A 20,236-nucleotide genomic window follows, 5' to 3' on the forward strand; every position below is an offset into this window, starting at 1 on the left:
ATGGCCGGCAGGAGCCCAGAATGTGGGGCTTCAGCGCCAGGGCCCCCAGAGACTGGCGTCAACCCTCGCCGGCAGCCAGAGGTCTTCTGCAAGCTGTGCCTCAGCGAGCATCCGGCCGCGGCCGCCGTGGAGCTGCAGAGCTGCAGCTGCGTCTTCTGCACGGCGGTGAGCGACGGCGGCGCCACGCACAGACGAGCCCCTTATAGCGGCGAGCATTAGCTGCTATGGAATCCCAACCTGGTTGCTGTCGTGCACCAACAGGCTATTTTTAGTGAGAATGCAGTGAGCTGATCCTCTGATTATTTGCTCATACTTTCAGTCTCTCTCTGTAGGCGGGGAAGATTTCACAGAGATGACAAACTTTTCTCTGGGCAGTTTAGGCGAATCTCCAGCATTTGTTTTGATTTTTTTGTAAATGGAGAGTCCTTGTTATTGCGGTAGCGCTTCCTGCTTTGAGTTCTTAAAATAGATCCTCCGATATTACAGCTTTGGTGAAAGGAAGACATTTCAACACAGTTTAATTTTCATCTTCCTGAAAAATTATTTGGATTAAATCAGAGCTGCTTGAACCAGCAGAAAATCTCCCTGAAGCCTTCCTGGCCCTTTTAAATTAAGAGATGGAACCCAGAGCTGGAGAATTTAAAAGGCAGGAGAACATGGAGGAGAACAGATCTGACCTGCCTTCCACGGCGGTTGCTCCGTTTGTGGCGAGTGTTAATATCCGTCCAAGGAAGCAAAGACATCAGTGTTGCACGCATGAGATCTCTCTCTCTCACACACACACACACACACACACACACACACACACACACACAGACACACAGACACACACACGTTTGCACAGGGATTAAATGGATTCAGTAAATGCTGCTTATCAGTTGGACCGAACACATAACGCCTAACCCCAACCACAAAGGGGCCGAGCTGTGGACTCTCTGCTTATTTACTTCTGTATTTCACGGCCGAGATGACGCGCAGCAGATCAGAGCTGGCGTTTCGCGTGGCGTTTAGTTTGCCCCGTCAGCAGATCACCCGGGTTTCCTTTCTCGCTGAGCGGCCATGATGCATTATCCGACGATTCCCGTGCTCCTTGTCTCTTCCCCCTCTCCAGTGCCTGCAGCAGTATGTTCAGCTGGCCGTGGTGGAGGGTGGGGGAGCACCCATCACCTGCCCAGATATGGCCTGTCAAAAGCCTGGAGTGCTGCTGGACTCGGAGGTACACCCTGGGGGGGGGGGGGGTCATGTAAAACAGGCTTACATTCAGGCAAAAAGGAAACAGCGTCTATGACACATTGCGGTTTCCACACCGTGATCACACGGCGGAGGGAGACGTCCTCTTCCTCACTTCCTCCTCACTCGTCATTTCTTTTCTCTTAAAGAAGGGCCTCGGAGCTCGGCGGGCTTTCGTTTGAATTGGAATTGATTTGAGAACAGAATGTCTTGTCCTGTAGTCCCATAAGAAAATTGCAGTTTGCAATTTCTTTAGATGACCTTTGGATGCAGAGGAACATACGGGTGCACAATAATCCAGGTGACATGAAATTAAAGATTTAGCCACCTGCCCCACAATGTGTGTCGGGATGACTCGATCCTATGATAATTGATTTGGGTTTTGAGATTTGTGCATTAGGTATGTCGTTTTATTAGAAATATTATTTAGTAGTATTATGTTAACATGGGCCGGCTTATGACCAAGTCGGCTTACGACAAAACTCTCTGAGTTGGATCCAGTCGTGGTCGTAAATCGCCGACCCCCCCTTTGTCTTTACGATTTTAAGGAGACATCTTCAGTTTTTGTAATCCTTTGCTTCGTCTCGGAAGGTAAATCAGGAGAAACGGACCGACTGGCTTTTAACATTTAAAGAAACGTCCCACTGAACTTAAAGCTCTGTCTCTCTGTGCTGCCTGATTACAGGTCGCTGGCTTGGCTTCAGAGGACCAGGCGGGGTTGTATCAACGGCTGAAGTTTGAGAGAGGTGGGTGTTGTTCTATTAGCATGGTGATGAAGGGGGAGGGGGTTGCCCTAAGCACCCCTGCAGAGGCCTGAGCTGCACATACCGGGGGCATCGTGGGGCTTTTATTCCGTCAGACACAGAGGCTTTAGGTTCTAACATTTACAGCCCCCCCACACACACACACAGTACAGTGTGAAGCTGAGAGTTTATTGTTTAATATAATATTGGAAGTATCAGAAGTGCAAAGTTCAGGCTGTTCTGCAAGCAGCGTCTGTTTTCTGATTCGTCTCGTTGTGGTTGTGCAATGGAAGCTTTTTATTTTTATTTTAATTCTTCCCCAGCTACGAGCTGGAATGCTGTTCACAGTTAACGGTAACTCAGATAACACGAGCACATTTGTTAGATGCTTTTAGTCGTGGAGCTGCAAGGGTCGGTCCGTCCTGCGCTTCAGTCTGGACCGACATGTTATTTATAAGAATGAGATAATACACCATTTTGTGGCTGATACCGATAAGAGAGTCGCATATTTCTAGTCTTAAAATAGTTTTGTAAGCAGCACACCTGAGGGCAAAATGAAGAGTGAGTAAAAAGGGACAGCAATCCCCGAGCTGTCAGTTCAAGCTTTAAATATTTTATGACTGCGTAACTATTGACTTTCACGTCAGCCTCACGCACTTCCTGTTAAATTTGCAAAAGTAAGATAGCGATTATGTTAACTACCCTCCAAACATCAGTGGCTTTGAACTCAAACCACAGCTGAGCCTGATGGGGAAGTCTCTCATCCCAAAAAGGATCCCTCCAACCTAGTAGCCCCGAGTGTGGGCCAGAATTACCCCGATGTTGCAGGAGGCGTTCAGTGTTGGTCGATCTGTTGACTCGATTTTCCTGATCCACACTTTTAGACTGAAAGAGATTCGTTACCTCATTCTGCAGGCAGACCCATCCTCCCATCCTCCCACCGGGTTTAAAGGAAATCCTTTCATTTGCTTTTACAGAATCCTCCTGACAAACCAAACAACCATCAAATGGGCACCAAGGAAAACACAACCTTTGTGTCAGGCGTAATTATATAACACTATTAGAGGAAGTGTTTGGCTTGCATTTAGAAAACTAGAAAGACAATCAGAGATTGCAGACCCTCGCCTCCAAAAGACTATTGGATCTTGTGAGACAGTAAACAGGGCTTCCGGATCAGAGGGGCCAAACCTGCTCTAGCTTGCTGCTCCGGAACGTACTACAAGACTCCTTCTGGACTCTTTTTCCCATCATGCCATTCGTGTCCCTCCCTCTTAAAGTGGCAGTTTACAGCAGAGGCACAATTCCAGATGTAAAAATAATTCTAGAATCTGGATCCAGATCCGGATCGACGCCATTCTCGGGGAGGACCGAGCCACGGACAGAACCTTGCTTGTGTAAAAATTTCAAGTTGATTGGGTTACTAGTTTTTGAGTTATGCGCTCGGACAGACAAGCAAACAAACAAGCAAACAGACAGACAGACAAACACACAAACAAACGGACCCAATTGCAATACCCTCGCCTCCCCTTCGGCGAGGGTAATAAATCCTCCTTTTTGCAGGAGTGAAGCTGGACCCCAGTAAAGCATGGTGTCCAGTGCTCCAGTGCCAGGCAGTGTGCAGCCTGCAGCCGAGTACCGAGGGCCAGCCCGCCGCGGTTCCCTGCCCGACCTGCAACACCGCCTTCTGCTCCGGGTGCAGAGGGCCTTGGCAGGACGGCCATACCTGCCCCGAGCACCAGCCCATGATGTCGCCCTCCCACGACAGGAGGTCAGTGAGCGACGCGGTCTGAGCTGCTCTAGAAAAAAGGGCCCTTGGTGGCCACTTAAGACTCGTGGAAGAGTCTGTATCTGCTGACCCGGTTCTCTGCCTGCGTTTTTTTTTTTATTCTATTGATAGGCTCATTTCAGGGTTGAGAAGTGATTGGGGGATTTATTTCTTCTGCTTTTAGGTTTCTGGCCATTTGATGGCCTGCAAGTGAGATTTAAGCCTGTCTGCCTTACACCATGAGCACACTCTACTGAAGGAGCCGGTGCATGTCTGCAGTTTGCTGTGATTTGGCAAATCCAACTGATCAATCTGATAAGCAAGCAGCGAGTTGCTCAGTCTCTCATCTCTTCTGCAAACTGCAACCTATCTGCTATCAAGAAGTGCTGCTCACTGTTAAATGAGTTGCTTCCTTTGCGTGATGGAGAACAAATAAGTCTTAGACGAGGAGTAAATATTAGACTTTCTGTTCATTCGACAGGAAGCCAGAAACAAGCCAACACAACTTTATAAGTGGTTCATTATTATATATGCATGTCTGATATCTGTCCTGTGCTCTCCGGGTACACAGCGCACGCTCCGACCGCGACGCCGACCCACCCATCAAGCAGTGTCCAATGTGTGGCATCTACATCGAGAGAAACCAGGGCTGTGCACAGATGCTGTGTAAAAGTTGCAAACACACTTTCTGCTGGTATTGTCTGCAGAATCTGGATGTGAGTCTCCCTGACGCACTTTTAATAACTGTGAGACGCGGTAACCTCCGGATCACCTGTTTAGATCGTGTTCATAACCTCAGAACAAGTTCAAATCCCATCCTCGTCAGGAGGTTTTGTGTCCTGACATGTTTTCTAATTGCAGGGTGATATTTTCCTGAGACATTACGATAAAGGGCCTTGCAGGAACAAGCTGGGCCACTCCAGGGCTTCAGTTATGTGGAACAGAACGCAGGTGAGGACATGAAGCAGACAGCAGATGAAAACCGTAAATGAATAAATAAACTCTCGTTCACCAGCAGACTTCAGAAACATTTCGAAGCTTTGCTCTGGCCGTCAGCGCAGCCATTTATTGCAAAATCTCCCTTTTATGAGGCATAAAGCCTGAATGATCTCATTGTATCCAATCAGTCCTTGATCAGCACGTAATCCCAACTAATCCTCGGGCTAATCTCAGATTCCTCCCCTTTAATGACGAGCGTTGACCAGCTACAGCTGGCCGTCCAGCCTATACTTTCCTTCCGCTCGCTCTGGTGCTGTAATCACATGCTAAGCATCGTGTTTCATTGGCAGCCTCCGTATTGCGTCTCATTGTTTCTAGTCCTTGCACAACAACTCATGACAGACCTGGTTACGCCCTTACGTAACTGGTCCTGTCGGTTTTACGATCTGATTGTCTCTGCTGCTCTAATTCCCTCCCAGCTAATTCCCAAAACGCTGCTGGTGTGAGATTACATTTAAACTCATGCAGTCTGAGCGCATCCAGATGATCACTTTTTGAATTCACCTTTGTATGCTACTTCAATGCAATTAAAGGTGATTGTTATTGAAAGTCTCATATTGTATAATCTAGGGACAACAGATTCAGCAACATTCAAAATATATGTCTGCAGTATTTGATCACTTTGATCACAAAGATGCACCAGCATATCAATAAATCTCAAACAGACAGAATGCCCTAAACTGAACTGATTGCTCAAAGACACCGAATGGCCAAAAATAAATGGACATCTGACATCTGATTTACATACCAGAAACTCTCATCCGAGTCAAAGTTCATTCCCAGAGGGGAATGTATATGGAAAATATAAAAAAAAAAAAAATCCTTGAATACTCAGAAAGTTTGGTGTAAAAAGGTTGTTGGGAAACAATGAATGAGCAGCCGTTGTCTTTATTGTGATAGAAGCTGTAAACAAAGCGCCGACATGCTGTTTGCTCTCCACTACTTTGCTTTGCTACCTGTGTTATGTTGCTAACCTCGCCTGTTTAGCGTGTTGTAGGTCGTACGCACTTATCCTACATCAGCAGCCCACTGCTGGGTTGGTGCTGAGGCTGCAGCGAAAACATTTCTGAATCCACGTCATCGCTAAAAGCGAAACCTCTCGTTGCATATGCGATCATTCGATCCAGTGTTAACACTGATCGACACTGCTTGTGTGTTGTTCTCTAGGTAGTGGGCATCCTGGTGGGGGTCAGCATCGTCGTGCTGGTGACCTCGCCGATCCTCCTGCTGGCCTCGCCGTGCATCCTATGCTGTGTTTGCAAGCCTTGCAGCAGGAAGAAAAAGAAGAAGAGGAAGAAGGATCCCGGCCAGCCAGACCCCTCTTCATCATAACAGCCCAGGAGATCTCCGCCAAACACACAAGACCCAAGAAATGCTGCTCGGTGCAACGATGCATAACACACACACAGTGGAGACGGTCTAAAAGCGGTGACTCTGTGAGAGTGTTGCTCGAGCATCACTCTCATATAAGGGTGTGTACTTTATATGTTGGATTTGTAAATATGAGGCAAAAGAATGCAACTAAGTAGAAGTTTTCAGCTGCACAACAGGTAAGAGCAGAGAGGACGGCGTCTGGGAGCCTTCTCCTCACACACTAATGCCTATCTCACTGCGTCGCTCTCTCTAACACACACACACTTTCAATTTGAAGTGCAATGCCACCCTCATGTGCCAAACGTCATGATGCCAAACCAGAGGTGTTGGGTGCTCAAGTGCCTCACTCTACAGTGCCTGGTTCTTGGTTGTGTTTGCTTTGCCTTCCATTCTGTCTTTATCTTATGCAAAAATGTTCGCATTATGAAAATCAGGATTAGACATGGTTGTGTGATCCCTTAGCGATGCAAAACATTTATTCATTATTGGAGAAGGCAAACAGTGTCCAGAGTGTTCAATCTGTACAAATATGGAATATGATAGGGCTTCAATGGTGCACGGAAACATTTTCTACTGCAGAAGGTCGTTCTTTCCTTCCTGCTGTACGAGACCAAAGGCTAAAGGATGATGTGTGGTTTTCTAAAGTATGTTAAAATGTATTTATGGGTTAAATGTGTGTAATCCTGATACCCCTTCTATATTTCTGTTGATGTTTCTTTGTCTGATGTTTTGTAGAAGCACCTATTGTATCGGAAGTAAATATACATCAGATGACAGAGGGTTCATTTTTTCGTTACCTCCACCAAGTAGGTCATGTTTTCACCAGCGCTGGTTTGTATTACCGGTACACAAAATGCATTGGACCGAGTTTGACTGAACTTTGTGCGAGGGAGAAGAACCCATCACATTCTGGATTGGATCCAGATGAAGTTACTCAATCAGGAAACTTTTTTCCCCTCCTCTTTTAGAAAACGATTTTAGGAACATTTTTGTCAAGTACACATATTCTATTCATGTCATACCATGAAGTACTTTATGAAACTGGGTGGAGTGGTGAGGCATGCTCCTTGAAAGAAATCATAACATTTTTTGGAAACTAATAATATTAAAGAAATCTACCATTGGTAAAATATTATATAAAATTATGATTAAAAAATGTGATAGTAAATTATATTACGAGGGTCAATCTATTTTGGCACTGCTGCCTTTAGGTGCAAAGATATAATAAGGAAATTTGAGTCACCATGGTGGCGGTTTGTGCTTTTGATTGCAGTGTAGAGTAGATCCTTGTGGATCTTTTTTTGTACAGCACATTTGAAGACACAAAAGGCACATGTAAAAAAATAGGACAACATTATCTAAAACTGGTCAGTAGTATTCAGAGCGCAGACCTCCACCAAGCAGCTCATTCCCCACATAATTGGATTTGCACCATCCACATGGTGATCTGGATCATCATCAAAAGGTTATAAATTGTTCTTGGTATCTTTATATACCAAGCATGTAAAGTAAAAGTGAATCAGAGTTGATGTGCATTTTTAGCAGATTTTTTAATCACTAAATGGAGTTTTTAATGTTAAAATGTAATACTTTTTCCTGACCTCATTTATGACATCTGCTTCTTCCTACAGACGTTATATATATATATATATATATTAATAATATTAATATTAATAATAATGATATATATGTTATAATATATACACTGTATATATATTATAATTTATTATATATGTAATAAATTATACCAATAACCCATATGCTTAAGCGTGATGACGTTTCACAGCAACGGGCTCGGCGACAGGGACGCTTTGCTTCTCGTCTGCTTTTGAGCTGCAGAATGTTTCATCGTGTTAAAATGTCTCCTGTTAGTTAAAGTGTATTTCAGTATATATTCTAACTATGTCGAACCTGCTGCAGAATATTGATTGTAACATCATGGAATCGAAAGAAGGTAAATAAATAGCGAAGAAAATACTAGTTTTAAACAGGCAACCAATTAGAGATGAACTCCTGCTGAAAGTGTATTAAATACTCATTATGTTATGGAAATGGTCTCATTTCGCGTCGCTTGATCTCTAGTTGCATCTGAAATTCATAACAAGACAGTTACGTAAGCTTGTTCAAAATATTGGGTGATTATGGGCGTTTTATGTAATAAGTCATATTACTAGAATGTTTAAAGGCTTATTTAAACAATTAAAAACGCTCAAAACGAATAACAGGACAATACTTGATTTTAACATTTGAATTACTTTATTAATTATTTAATTAATCAATGAACTGAGTTATTTATCATCACTTTTGCTATTTCATTGAGTTTACCTTCAGACAGTGCAACGCTTACCAATCGTTTCATTTATCTCCATTATTGACATCCAACCACGTGACAGAGCAACCGTTTTAACTGTTTTTAGTGACCCCTGGTGTGTCAACAGGGAACGACACCCTTGGTTCAGGCGAAAGGTCGTCCCAAGTCTCGGTCTTCTCCGGAGAAACGTAGAAGGGGATCTAGAAATGGCAGCGCAGGAAGAGTTCTTCACAGGTTAGTTTTATTTTGTCAGCGCCAAAATGTAAACTCGTGTGTTTGCACTGTTTGTGTGTCAGAGACAGAATGACAGAATGATCGATGTGTAAACAGCCCTGAACACTGAGCGCTTTGTTTGTACGTGTGGCGCAGACACTGGAACTACTCGTCACTGCAAGACTTCCAGGGTGTGACAGAGCAAACGTTTGCATGCCATGAACACAACAGCAGCAGCTTAACTATCCTGAAATACACCCTGGGGTAGCATTTCATACTGTTTTATGTTTCTGCAGAGTCTCTAATTGATTGACTCTGTCTTCCGCAGGCATTCCCAGAATTCCATATGGACCCAGCGCTGGGGCTGGAGAGGTCTTGTGTTTCAAACACTACAATGCAGCAGAGGTAGGAGCGGCACACGGACAGATCTGAGAGATCACAGGAAACGTGTTTGTCTATCAGGTTCAGAGTACAAGTCAGGTGAGACGGCTGGTCACAGGTCAGTGTTCCTGTGTGCAGGTGCTGATGGGGAGGACGATGGAGGACTGGCTGAGGTTCTCAGTCTGCTACTGGCACTCCTTCTGTGGAACTGGTACTGTAGGCCGGCCGTAAGCCCTGATCCAGCTCTGAGCTTCAGGTTACACTCAGAGAATTTACAGAACAGGCTGCCGAACTTTTCTGGACATGCGTCATTCGATGGTCTGAGCTTGAACTAGAAAAGCACTCGGAGAGCGCAGACCTCCGCCAAGCAGCTCATTCACCACCTAATTGGGTTTACACGGGTCCACATGACCTGCCGCCAGAAACAGAACCTCCTTGGCGGAGGTGATGAAGACTTTGGGCTTGAGTGCTGACTTCAACAGGTCCCCTCTCCCCTCAAGTTACTCCTAGCAGGAACAAACAAACTGAACTGATCACTTCGGATGATTTGATTGAATTTAACCCTTTCCAGGTTAAGCTTAGGTAGTTTTGTGTGTCCCAGGCGCTGATCCTTTTGGGTTTCCAACCCTCCCCCGGCCCTGGAATGAAGGTTCTCCTTTGGAATCAGCCAAAAAGCGACTCCAGGCTGCTTTTGAGTTCTTCACCAAGCTTGGCGTGAGTGTAATCTCCTCCTTCTGATGCCGAGAGTCCCAGTTACATGCAGAGCCTGCATCCTTTGCCTCTTTTGTGACGTCTGCTTCTTCCTACAGGTGAAATATTACACGTTCCATGACAGGTACCCATTTGTTTCCGTTTATAACTTCTTGAGTAAAGTAACATTCCAGCAGTGAATAACGCCCGCCCCCTGCTGCCTGCAGAGACATGGCCCCTGAGGGCCCCACCCTGGAGGAGTCCAACAGGAACCTGGATGAAATAACCGACCTGGCTCTTCAGCTGCAGAACCGGACTGGGATCAAAGTGCTGTGGGTCACCTGCAACCTCTTTGCCCACCAAAGGTATTCTGAGAAACCTTCTGAGGAGGTTGTGTTCTTACTTAAAGACAGACGTGATGTCCCGCCTCCTGTTGGTGTTGCAGGTACATGAATGGTGCAGCCACTAACCCTGACTGTCACGTTCTAGCCTATGCCGGCGCTCAGGTTAAGAAGGGGCTCGAGATCGCCAAGAAGCTGGGAGCCGAGAACTTTGGTGAGGCTCGACGGGGACGCTGTGTAGAAACTACCGGCGCTCTCCACTGATGAAGCAGCGTTGCTGTCATTCTATTGTCTCCTCAGTGTTTTGGGGAGGAAGGGAAGGATTCCATTCTATCCTGAACACCGATGTTGCTGCCGAGCTGAAGCACATGGCCAACTTCTTCAAGATGGCTGTCAGTAAGTGTTAGACTAAGATTGGATAAGCAGAGCGTTGGTCATTTTGAGTCACACCCTCTAATGTTCCGTCTCTGCGTTTGTCACCAGAGTACAAAGATCAGATTGGGTTGAGGTGTCAGCTCCTCATTGAGCCCAAGCCGAAGGAGCCCTGCAAACACCAGTATGACTTCGGTAAAGCTCTTTACTTCATGGAAACAAGGCAAACGTTGTTCCTCGACTTTGAGCTCGTGTGTCGCTCTTTCTTCCGTAGATGCATTGAGTGTCATCGCCTTCCTTAAACATTACGGTCTGGAGGCTCACTTCAAGTTGAACATCGAGCCCAACCACACCACCCTGGCAGGCCACGCCTACGAACACGATGTCATCATGGCGTCTGCGTGAGACACGTTAACGTGCCACATGTTTGACCTCATCAAAGAGACCGGAAGTTGACTCTGTTTGCTGCTGTGCAGGTTTGGCATGCTGGGCTCAGTGGACTCAAACACCGGCTCTCCTGACCTGGGCTGGGACACAGACCAGTTTCCCATGGACATCAGGAACACCACCTTGGTGATGAAGGTGAGTTCAGCGTTCACCAGCTAGCGGCGGGTTGTTTAGCAGTTTAAACATTATTGGGGTTTGTGCACTTTTGACAGAGAGGCCTCGGCTCACGTTAGAGTCCGTCGTAGCTGAGACGAGGGCAGTGATCCTGGAACCTACTTCTTATCTGAGTCTCATCTTTTGCAGGCCGTCATTGAACAGGGCGGCCTGCAGCCAGGAGGCCTGAACTTCGATGCTAAGGTGCGCAGAGAGTCCACAGACCTAGAGGACCTGTTCATCGCTCACATCGGAGCCATGGACGCCTTCGCGAGGGGACTGAGGAATGCTGTCCGTATGATTGAGGACGGGCTCATGGCCGGTCTGGTGAAGGTGCGTTCGTAGGAGGCTGGAAGTCGCTGCTTCAGTTGTCGGGTACAACCACGTTAAGAAACCTGCTAAATCCTGTTTTCTCTCTGGCTGCTTCTGTTTTATTTCAATAGAAGCGATACTCAAGCTTCAGTCATGGGATTGGACAGAAAGTGGAGGCCGGCTCTGCCACCCTAGAAGAAATGGAGGTAAACTCTTTTCTTTTTGTTTTTTTTAGAAATTTAGTTCATAGCCAGATATACAGCCAAAAGAATCTAATAAAGTTAGGATGCGTGGGATCCTTGACAAAGGATCACTTACATAGAGAAGCAAGTCGTCCGCATACAGCGAAACATGGTGTTTTATGCCCCATCTTTTTATCCCCCCCAAATCCCTCTTTCATCTTTAATGCAGCCAAAAGTGGTTCTATCGCTAGAGCAAACGGCAACGGAGAAAACGGGCATCCTTGTCGTGTTCCCCGGAATAATGGGAACGGAGTGGAATGTTGATTATTTGTGCACACTGAAGCAAAGGGAGAGGAGTGGAGTAAACTGACCCATGAAATCTGGGTCAGTGACAGTTTGGCTTTAATCCAAATGAAATTTGGATTAAAGCCAAACTGTCTCAGAGAAAAGAGGAGATACGCCCACTCCACCCTTCTTTGCGTCAAGCGATATTATGGCCTCTGGGACGTTAGGAGATGCAGAGAGGACGACGTTAAGAAGCCTTCTTATATTAGAATATAATTATCTTCCTTTTATAAATCCTGTCTGGTCTTCTGAAACTATCAGGGGCATAGTAGATTCTAAGCGTCAAGCTAAAATCTTTGCGAGTATTTTTACATCTGCTGGGAGGAGTGATATTGGTCGTTAGGATGCACAGCTCAGTGGATCTTTACCCCTCTTATATATTATGGAGATGGAAGCCTGCGTAAGCGTAGATGGTAAGGTGCCTTGTTTGAATGAGTGGTTAAACATTTCGAGTAGTAGGGGAGCTAACTGGTCTGAGAATTTCTTATAGAATTCAACCGGGTAACCGTCAGGCCCTGGGGATTTTGGAGGTAACACTCTTAGACGGGTTCTTGAGCTGCAGATATCTTGATTTGTACAACCATCCTGAAGGTTTTACCAATTTGGTTAATATTTAAAACTACTAGCGTAAGTATTTTGGCCTCAATCACTCGTACTAGGAGATCTCCCTTTGTGCTGATCACTGTTCATTTCCAGGTTAACTAGGAGACATCTACAGTGAGACATTTGTGTCAGACGTATCCTTTAATATTCTACACTTTGTGTCCTCAGGACTTCATCAAGCAGAACGGTGAGCCAAAAGTCACTTCAGGGAAGCAGGAAAAGTTTGAATCCATCTTTAATCATTACATTTGATTCCCTCTGGTGTTGACTTGTGGCTGCCTCTGAGCCCAAGCAGAAACGGTTCTGTTCTTGTTTTGGTGCTGGAATCCCAGTGAACCCTGCAAGCATTAGGATTTACTCAATATGAGTTTCACACTTATTAAATAAACGCAAGTAGTGAAAACTTCACTTAGAAAAGCGTCTCTGACAAATAAACAACAGAATAATGCAAACTAAACTTGTGGAAATGATTTTAGCATTGCTTTTCATCTGACATTTGATGTAACATAGTGAGAGGTGATATTCCTGTTAGCCGGTGGCTAATGCTCAACGTGTAATAAAGCTGCTTTTCACCGTGATCACGTGTATCACACCTTTTACACGGTGCACTATACACAGAAATCAGATGGGGAATAAGTTAACACGCGAAACATTAAAATGCTTAGTTTATGGAGTGTAATGATGTATATATATTTGCTTTCCAATAACCACTAATGATGCTCTTAATACAATAGTGACTTCTGATACACCCAACTTTATAATCATAACACAATTGGTTGCTTCATATTCTAATCTTTTATTCCATAGCATTTATTATTTGGAGTCATGTTTTCTTTAGACGTCAGTGAGGGACAATAACTTAATCAGTATAAATGTCAGAATTAGAAATAATGTTTGATCAAGTTTATACTTATTCCTGGTTATTTATTGCATCCGTGGGATTCTACGGATCCTGCATCACCATTGATTTGATTCCAGAGTTGAGGCGGTGTTACTGCTCGTCTCACTTGAATTATTGTCAAAATTGCAAATATGTTTTAGTCATGGCTACAAGAAAGAGAGTGAGTGGTCTGTTCTTTTAGAAGAGCTTCTCCAGCGTTCAGATTTATGTACATAAATATTCTCCTTCCTCTTTAATTCCATTCCATTAGGTTTGTGCATCTAGTGGTGTTTTTAAAATATTAGCTTTTTGTGACCAGTAGATTTTGGAAAGAGGTCCCACTCTATACATATTCTCTGGGTGCAGAATATTAACAAGTATTCTGTTGATAGAAACAAAAGACTTTGCATTCACTCATACTCACATGGGAAATACAGACATTTATTATTGAGGCATTTAATTATAACGCGCGACTTCAGTTGCCATGGCAACGGCTTTCCACCTTGACATTTGTTCCTGTGTGCGTCCGTGATATCTAACAGGCTAACTGTGCCCTAACAGAGTGATGCATCCTGTTCTGTTGAACCGTCTTTGCAACAGGTCTCAGTCTGAACGCGCACCTTTCACTGAAATGAAATCACATCACACTTAAAACACAGTAACAACAATCATCCTAAAAGGAGAATTCATGTAGCACATTTTTATCAGCCGGAAATTCTTGTTTCTCATTTCTTTCATCGTCAAATAGATTATTAGGTCTTCCTCTCAGGACGCTTTCACACTAGTGACTAGACTCTTTAGTCCGCTTTAAAAGGGACCAGAGTTCGTTACCCCGGATCGTCCGCTTCTTTTGAGCAAGTGCTCATCCGAACTCTGGTCCGCTTGCAAGGGGTTTAATGGAGAGAAAGTTGTGTCTTTTATGCAATCAAACAAAAAATGGATTTGCAACCAAAAATAATGATGTTGATAGATAATAATGACCTTGTTCGCAAATTTTTTTTAAAATTGCAAATCCATTTTTTGTTTAATTGCATAAAAATAAACAGATTTCTCTCCATAGGGGTTCGTATGCAGCGCTCACCGGACCAAACACGGAACCAAATGTACGGAAGTGATGACGCTACGCGCGGTGCATCTCGGGTAGCAGGAAGTGCAGCGCGCACTGTTCCAAACCAAAACAAACATGGCGAGAGGACAAACGTGGACGGCTGAAGAGGTGAAAGCGCTCCTTGAAATATGGTCAGATGACCACATGATCCTACTTTTGACATCCACGCACAAAAATAATAACATCTTTAAAATGTTTAGTGAGAAAATGGGCGGGTTGGGTTTTAAACGAACACCGGAACAATGTCGCATTAAGGTGAAGAAGATGCGGCAGCTGTACAACAAGGAGCGGGACGCCCTCCGGCAGAGCGGAAGCTCCGGGGAGGAGAAGGCCAAGTGTCCCTGGTACGACGAGCTGGACGCCATCCTCGGAACCAGAGCCGCTTTCAGTCCGAAGTACGTCGTGGAGTCCTACGAAGACGTGACGGAACATTCGACGTCACCGGCGCCGTCACGGGGAAAAGAGGAGCCCTTTGAAGTGGCCTTAGAAGCAGGCGGTAAGAGGTCGCGTTTAATGACGTCACGCCAGCAACAAACAAACACAAACAAACAAACAGGAACGTGATCCGAGGCACTCTTCTGGGGGGGGGATCAAAAGGTGCTCGTTTTTGTTCTCCCATGGAGAAACTGCTTCATCTCGCGAGACACAATATTGTAGTTTTTACTCCACTATATGTAGTTTATTTGTGAACTGTCTGAAACTGTCAATCCATGTTACTAAGCTAATTTATACACTTTAATTGTGAGCGTTTAAAATGTCTGTGAAATCAGAATAAAGGCTTTTTGCCCCCCCGAACAGTGCCTTGGATTTTATTCTTTTTTCATGCTTATATTTTATACTTTTTTAACTTCTCGAGTGCCTCAGACTTTTTTCAATGAAAATTAACTAGAAAAGCTTTTGACACAGAAAATGTTATTTTTATAAACAGGGGCTCGGGGCTCATTGGGCCTCAGCATTAAGGAGGAAGAGGACACCCCGAGCATCGGCACCCCCAGGCCTGACCGCGGCTCCAGCGCCCCACGGTGGGCTATTCCTGGCGCCACCAGCAGGAAGAGGAAGAGCCGCTCAGACGGCCCAGGACGGGCTCTGGAAGTCTTTATGCAGCAAATAAGGGAAAGGGATGAAGCTGACCGAATCCGGGAAAAGCAGGAGAGTGCTGAGTTCTTACATTTAATGAAGATGCAGCAGGAAGCTGGGGAGCGCCATTTTATGGCGATGATGGAGCAGCAGCAGGACACAACCCAGCAGTTCGTTCAAATGATGGGATCCTATGCAGGAGCTGCGTCGTGTCGCTCGACCCAGACGGCGTCACAGTGGATGCCCGCAGGTCAAACGACACCCCCACCTGCCTTGCCCACATCGGACCCACAGGCAGCCATGGCTCGGCCCCTCAGCCAACCAGTACCGGCGTCCCGGTACCAGAGCCCTGCAGCATCCATGGAGCCCCCACAAAACCTTCTCCAAAGAAACACGAGAGTGGGACGAGACGTGGCGGCGCAGGAGGAGTTCTTCACAGGCGAGTCGACTGAGTGTCGGAGACGGGATGATCGATGTGTGACCAGCCGTAAACGCTGAGGGTTTCTACAGAGTCTCCAATTGATCGACTCTGTCTTCCGCAGGCATTCCCAGAATTCCATATGGACCCAGCGCTGGGGCTGGAGAGGTCTTGTGTTTCAAACACTACAATGCAGCAGAGGTAGGAGCGGCACACGGACAGATCTGAGAGATCACAGGAAACGTGTTTGTCTATCAGGTTCAGAGTACAAGTCAGGTGAGGCGGCTGGTCACAGATCAGTGTTCCTGTGTGCAGGTGCTGATGGGGAGGACGATGGAGGACTGGCTGAGGTTCTCAGTCTGCTACTGGCACTCCTTCTGTGGAACTGGTACTGTAAGCCGGCCGTAAGCCCTGATCCAGCTCTGAGCTTCAGGTTACACTCAGAGAATTTACAGAACAGGCTGCCGAACTTTTCTGGACATGCGTCATTCGATGGTCTGAGCTTGAACTAGAAAAGCACTCGGAGAGCGCAGACCTCCGCCAAGCAGCTCATTCACCACCTAATTGGGTTTACACGGGTCCACATGACCTGCCGCCAGAAACAGAACCTCCTTGGCGGAGGTGATGAAGACTTTGGGCTTGAGTGCTGACTTCAACAGGTCCCCTCTCCCCTCAAGTTACTCCTAGCAGGAACAAACAAACTGAACTGATCACGTCGGATGATTTGATTGAATTTAACCCTTTCCAGGTTAAGCTTAGGTAGTTTTGTGTGTCCCAGGCGCTGATCCTTTTGGGTTTCCAACCCTCCCCCGGCCCTGGAATGAAGGTACTCCTTTGGAATCAGCCAAAAAGCGACTCCAGGCTGCTTTTGAGTTCTTCACCAAGCTTGGCGTGAGTGTAATCTCCTCCTTCTGATGCCGAGAGTCCCAGTTACATGCAGAGCCTGCATCCTTTGCCTCTTTTGTGACGTCTGCTTCTTCCTACAGGTGAAATATTACACGTTCCATGACAGGTACCCATTTGTTTCCGTTTATAACTTCTTGAGTAAAGTAACATTCCAGCAGTGAATAACGCCCGCCCCCTGCTGCCTGCAGAGACATGGCCCCTGAGGGCCCCACCCTGGAGGAGTCCAACAGGAACCTGGATGAAATAACCGACCTGGCTCTTCAGCTGCAGAACCGGACTGGGATCAAAGTGCTGTGGGTCACCTGCAACCTCTTTGCCCACCAAAGGTATTCTGAGAAACCTTCTGAGGAGGTTGTGTTCTTACTTAAAGACAGACGTGATGTCCCGCCTCCTGTTGGTGTTGCAGGTACATGAATGGTGCAGCCACTAACCCTGACTGTCACGTTCTGGCCTATGCCGGCGCTCAGGTTAAGAAGGGGCTCGAGATCGCCAAGAAGCTGGGAGCCGAGAACTTTGGTGAGGCTCGATGGTGACGCTGTGTAGAAACTACCGGCGCTCTCCACTGATGAAGCAGCGTTGCTGTCATTCTATTGTCTCCTCAGTGTTTTGGGGAGGAAGGGAAGGATTCCATTCTATCCTGAACACCGATGTTGCTGCTGAGCTGAAGCACATGGCCAACTTCTTCAAGATGGCTGTCAGTAAGTGTTAGACTAAGATTGGGTAAGCAGAGCGTTGGTCATTTTGTGTCACACCCGCTAATGTTCCGTCTCTGCGTTTGTCACCAGAGTACAAAGATCAGATTGGGTTGAGGTGTCAGCTCCTCATTGAGCCCAAGCCGAAGGAGCCCTGCAAACACCAGTATGACTTCGGTAAAGCTCTTTACTTCATGGAAACAAGGCAAACGTTGTTCCTCGTCTTTGAGCTCGTGTGTCGCTCTTTCTTCCGTAGATGCATTGAGTGTCATCGCCTTCCTTAAACATTACGGTCTGGAGGCTCACTTCAAGTTGAACATCGAGCCCAACCACACCACCCTGGCAGGCCACGCCTACGAACACGATGTCATCATGGCGTCTGCGTGAGACACGTTAACGTGCCACATGTTTGACCTCATCAAAGAGACCGGAAGTTGACTCTGTTTGCTGCTGTGCAGGTTTGGCATGCTGGGCTCAGTGGACTCAAACACCGGCTCTCCTGACCTGGGGTGGGACACAGACCAGTTTCCCATGGACATCAGGAACACCACCTTGGTGATGAAGGTGAGTTCAGCGTTCACCAGCTAGCGGCGGGTTGTTTAGCAGTTTAAACATTATTGGGGTTTGTGCACTTTTGACAGAGAGGCCTCGGCTCACGTTAGAGTCCGTCGTGGCTGAGACGAGGGCAGTGATCCTGGAACCTACTTCTTATCCGAGTCTCATCTTTTGCAGGCCGTCATTGAACAGGGTGGCCTGCAGCCAGGAGGCCTGAACTTCGATGCTAAGGTGCGCAGAGAGTCCACAGACCTAGAGGACCTGTTCATCGCTCACATCGGAGCCATGGACGCCTTCGCGAGGGGGCTGAGGAATGCTGTCCGTATGATTGAGGACGGGCTCATGGCCGGTCTGGTGAAGGTGCGTTCGTAGGAGGCTGGAAGTCGCTGCTTCAGTTGTCGGGTACAACCACGTTAAGAAACCTGCTAAATCCTGTTTTCTCTCTGGCTGCTTCTGTTTTATTTCAATAGAAGCGATACTCAAGCTTCAGTCATGGGATTGGACAGAAAGTGGAGGCCGGCTCTGCCACCCTAGAAGAAATGGAGGTAAACTCTTAGACGGTTATTGAGCTGCAGATATCTTGATTTGTACAACCATCCTGAAGGTTTTGTCAATTTGGTTAATATTTAAAACTACTAGCGTAAGTATTTTGGCCTCAATCACTCGTACTAGGAGATCTCCCTTTGTGCTGATCACTGTTCATTTCCAGGTTAACTAGGAGACATCTACAGTGAGACATTTGTGTCAGACGTATCCTTTAATATTCTACACTTTGTGTCCTCAGGACTTCATCAAGCAGAACGGTGAGCCAAAAGTCACTTCAGGGAAGCAGGAAAAGTTTGAATCCATCTTTAATCATTACATTTGATTCCCTCTGGTGTTGACTTGTGGCTGCCTCTGAGCCCAAGCAGAAACGCTTCTGTTCTTGTTTTGGTGCTGGAATCCCAGTGAACCCTGCAAGCATTAGGATTTACTCAATATCAGTTTCACACTTATTAAATAAACGCAAGTAGTGAAAACTTCACTTAAAAAAGCGTCTCTAACAAATAAACAACAGAATAATGCAAACTAAACTTGTGGAAATGTTTTTAGCATTGCTTTTCATCTGACATTTGATGTAACATAGTGAGAGGTGATATTCCTGTTAGCCGGTGGCTAATGCTCAACGTGTAATAAAGCTGCTTTTCACCGTGATCACGTGTATCACACCTTTTACACGGTGCACTATACACAGAAATCAGATGGGGAATAAGTTAACACGCTAAACATTAAAATGCTTAATTTATATAATTTTACAATGATATATATATATTGCTTTCCAATACCTACTTGTGATATACCCAACTTTATAATTGTAATACAATTGTTTGCTTCATGTTCTAATCTTTTATTCCATAGCATTGATTATTGGGAGTCATGCTTTCTTTTACTTCTTGCCCCTTACTGATTTCTAAATTGCAAATATGTTTTAGTCATGACTGGAATAAACAGAGTGAGTCGTCTCTTTTTAGCAGAGCTTCTCCAGCGTTCGGATCTTTCCACATAAATAGTCTCCTTCCAATTTAATTCCATTAAGTTTGTGCATCCAATAGTGTTTTGACAGAAAAAATATTAGCTCATAATATTAGCTTTTTGTGGCCAGTAGATTTGGAAAGAGGTCTCACTCTGCATATTCTCTGGGTGCTGAATATTAACAAGTATTCTGTTGAAAGAAACAGAGGACTTAGAAACTTTACTATCACTCATACCCACATGGGAAATACAGACATTTATTATAGAGGCATTTAATTATAACCCGCGACTTCAGTTGCCATGGTAACAGCTTTCCACCTCGACATTTCATCCCGTGTGCGTCCGTGATATCTAACAGGCTAACTGTGTCCGAACAGAGTGATGCATCCTGTTCTGTTGAACCGTCTTTGCAACAGGTCTCAGTCTGAACGCGCACCTTTCACTGGCATCGCATCATGCAACTGTCCAATCAGCGCACGAAGGGCGGGCCAGTGTGGGCACGGTTGTCCAATCAGCGGATAGCGTGAGCTCTGCTCACCGACACGTCGCCTCTGAGTGGAGGGCTGCGCCGTGGAGGGGGCGGGACGTGATTTCAGCCAATCAGCAGTTGTCCGTGTTTCTCTTTAT

At 45.8% G+C, this 20,236-nt stretch overlaps 3 protein-coding genes across 3 annotated transcripts; all 3 read left to right on the forward strand.

Moving 5' to 3' along the window:
- On the forward strand, positions 1 to 7,968 carry rnf144b (ring finger protein 144B). Its single transcript, XM_068760516.1, has 7 exons — positions 1 to 165; positions 1,112 to 1,216; positions 1,916 to 1,976; positions 3,534 to 3,741; positions 4,310 to 4,454; positions 4,600 to 4,689; positions 5,905 to 7,968. Exons 1-7 carry the CDS (start codon positions 1 to 3, stop codon positions 6,067 to 6,069), a joined length of 939 nt encoding a protein of 312 aa, XP_068616617.1. The 3' UTR covers positions 6,070 to 7,968.
- A 617-nt stretch (positions 7,969 to 8,585) lies between these two features.
- LOC137913990 (uncharacterized) lies at positions 8,586 to 13,010 on the forward strand. Its single transcript, XM_068757613.1, has 14 exons — positions 8,586 to 8,656; positions 8,964 to 9,040; positions 9,155 to 9,227; positions 9,618 to 9,730; positions 9,826 to 9,851; positions 9,934 to 10,071; positions 10,152 to 10,261; positions 10,348 to 10,443; positions 10,531 to 10,614; positions 10,694 to 10,820; positions 10,896 to 11,001; positions 11,170 to 11,352; positions 11,463 to 11,537; positions 12,630 to 13,010. The coding sequence occupies exons 1-14, from the start codon at positions 8,629 to 8,631 to the stop codon at positions 12,711 to 12,713; spliced, it is 1,320 nt and encodes a 439-aa protein (XP_068613714.1). The 5' UTR covers positions 8,586 to 8,628; the 3' UTR covers positions 12,714 to 13,010.
- Positions 13,011 to 14,524: 1,514 nt separating this feature from the next.
- Positions 14,525 to 19,435, forward strand: LOC137917781 (xylose isomerase-like). Its single transcript, XM_068760517.1, has 15 exons — positions 14,525 to 14,945; positions 15,378 to 15,965; positions 16,069 to 16,145; positions 16,260 to 16,332; positions 16,723 to 16,835; positions 16,931 to 16,956; positions 17,039 to 17,176; positions 17,257 to 17,366; positions 17,453 to 17,548; positions 17,636 to 17,719; positions 17,799 to 17,925; positions 18,001 to 18,106; positions 18,275 to 18,457; positions 18,568 to 18,642; positions 18,882 to 19,435. Exons 1-15 carry the CDS (start codon positions 14,525 to 14,527, stop codon positions 18,963 to 18,965), a joined length of 2,301 nt encoding a protein of 766 aa, XP_068616618.1. The 3' UTR covers positions 18,966 to 19,435.
- Positions 19,436 to 20,236: the final 801 nt, after the last annotated feature.

This window comes from Brachionichthys hirsutus, chromosome 3 (genome assembly GCF_040956055.1).
Source record: "Brachionichthys hirsutus isolate HB-005 chromosome 3, CSIRO-AGI_Bhir_v1, whole genome shotgun sequence".
In the NCBI taxonomy this organism is placed as follows: Eukaryota; Metazoa; Chordata; class Actinopteri; order Lophiiformes; family Brachionichthyidae; genus Brachionichthys; species Brachionichthys hirsutus.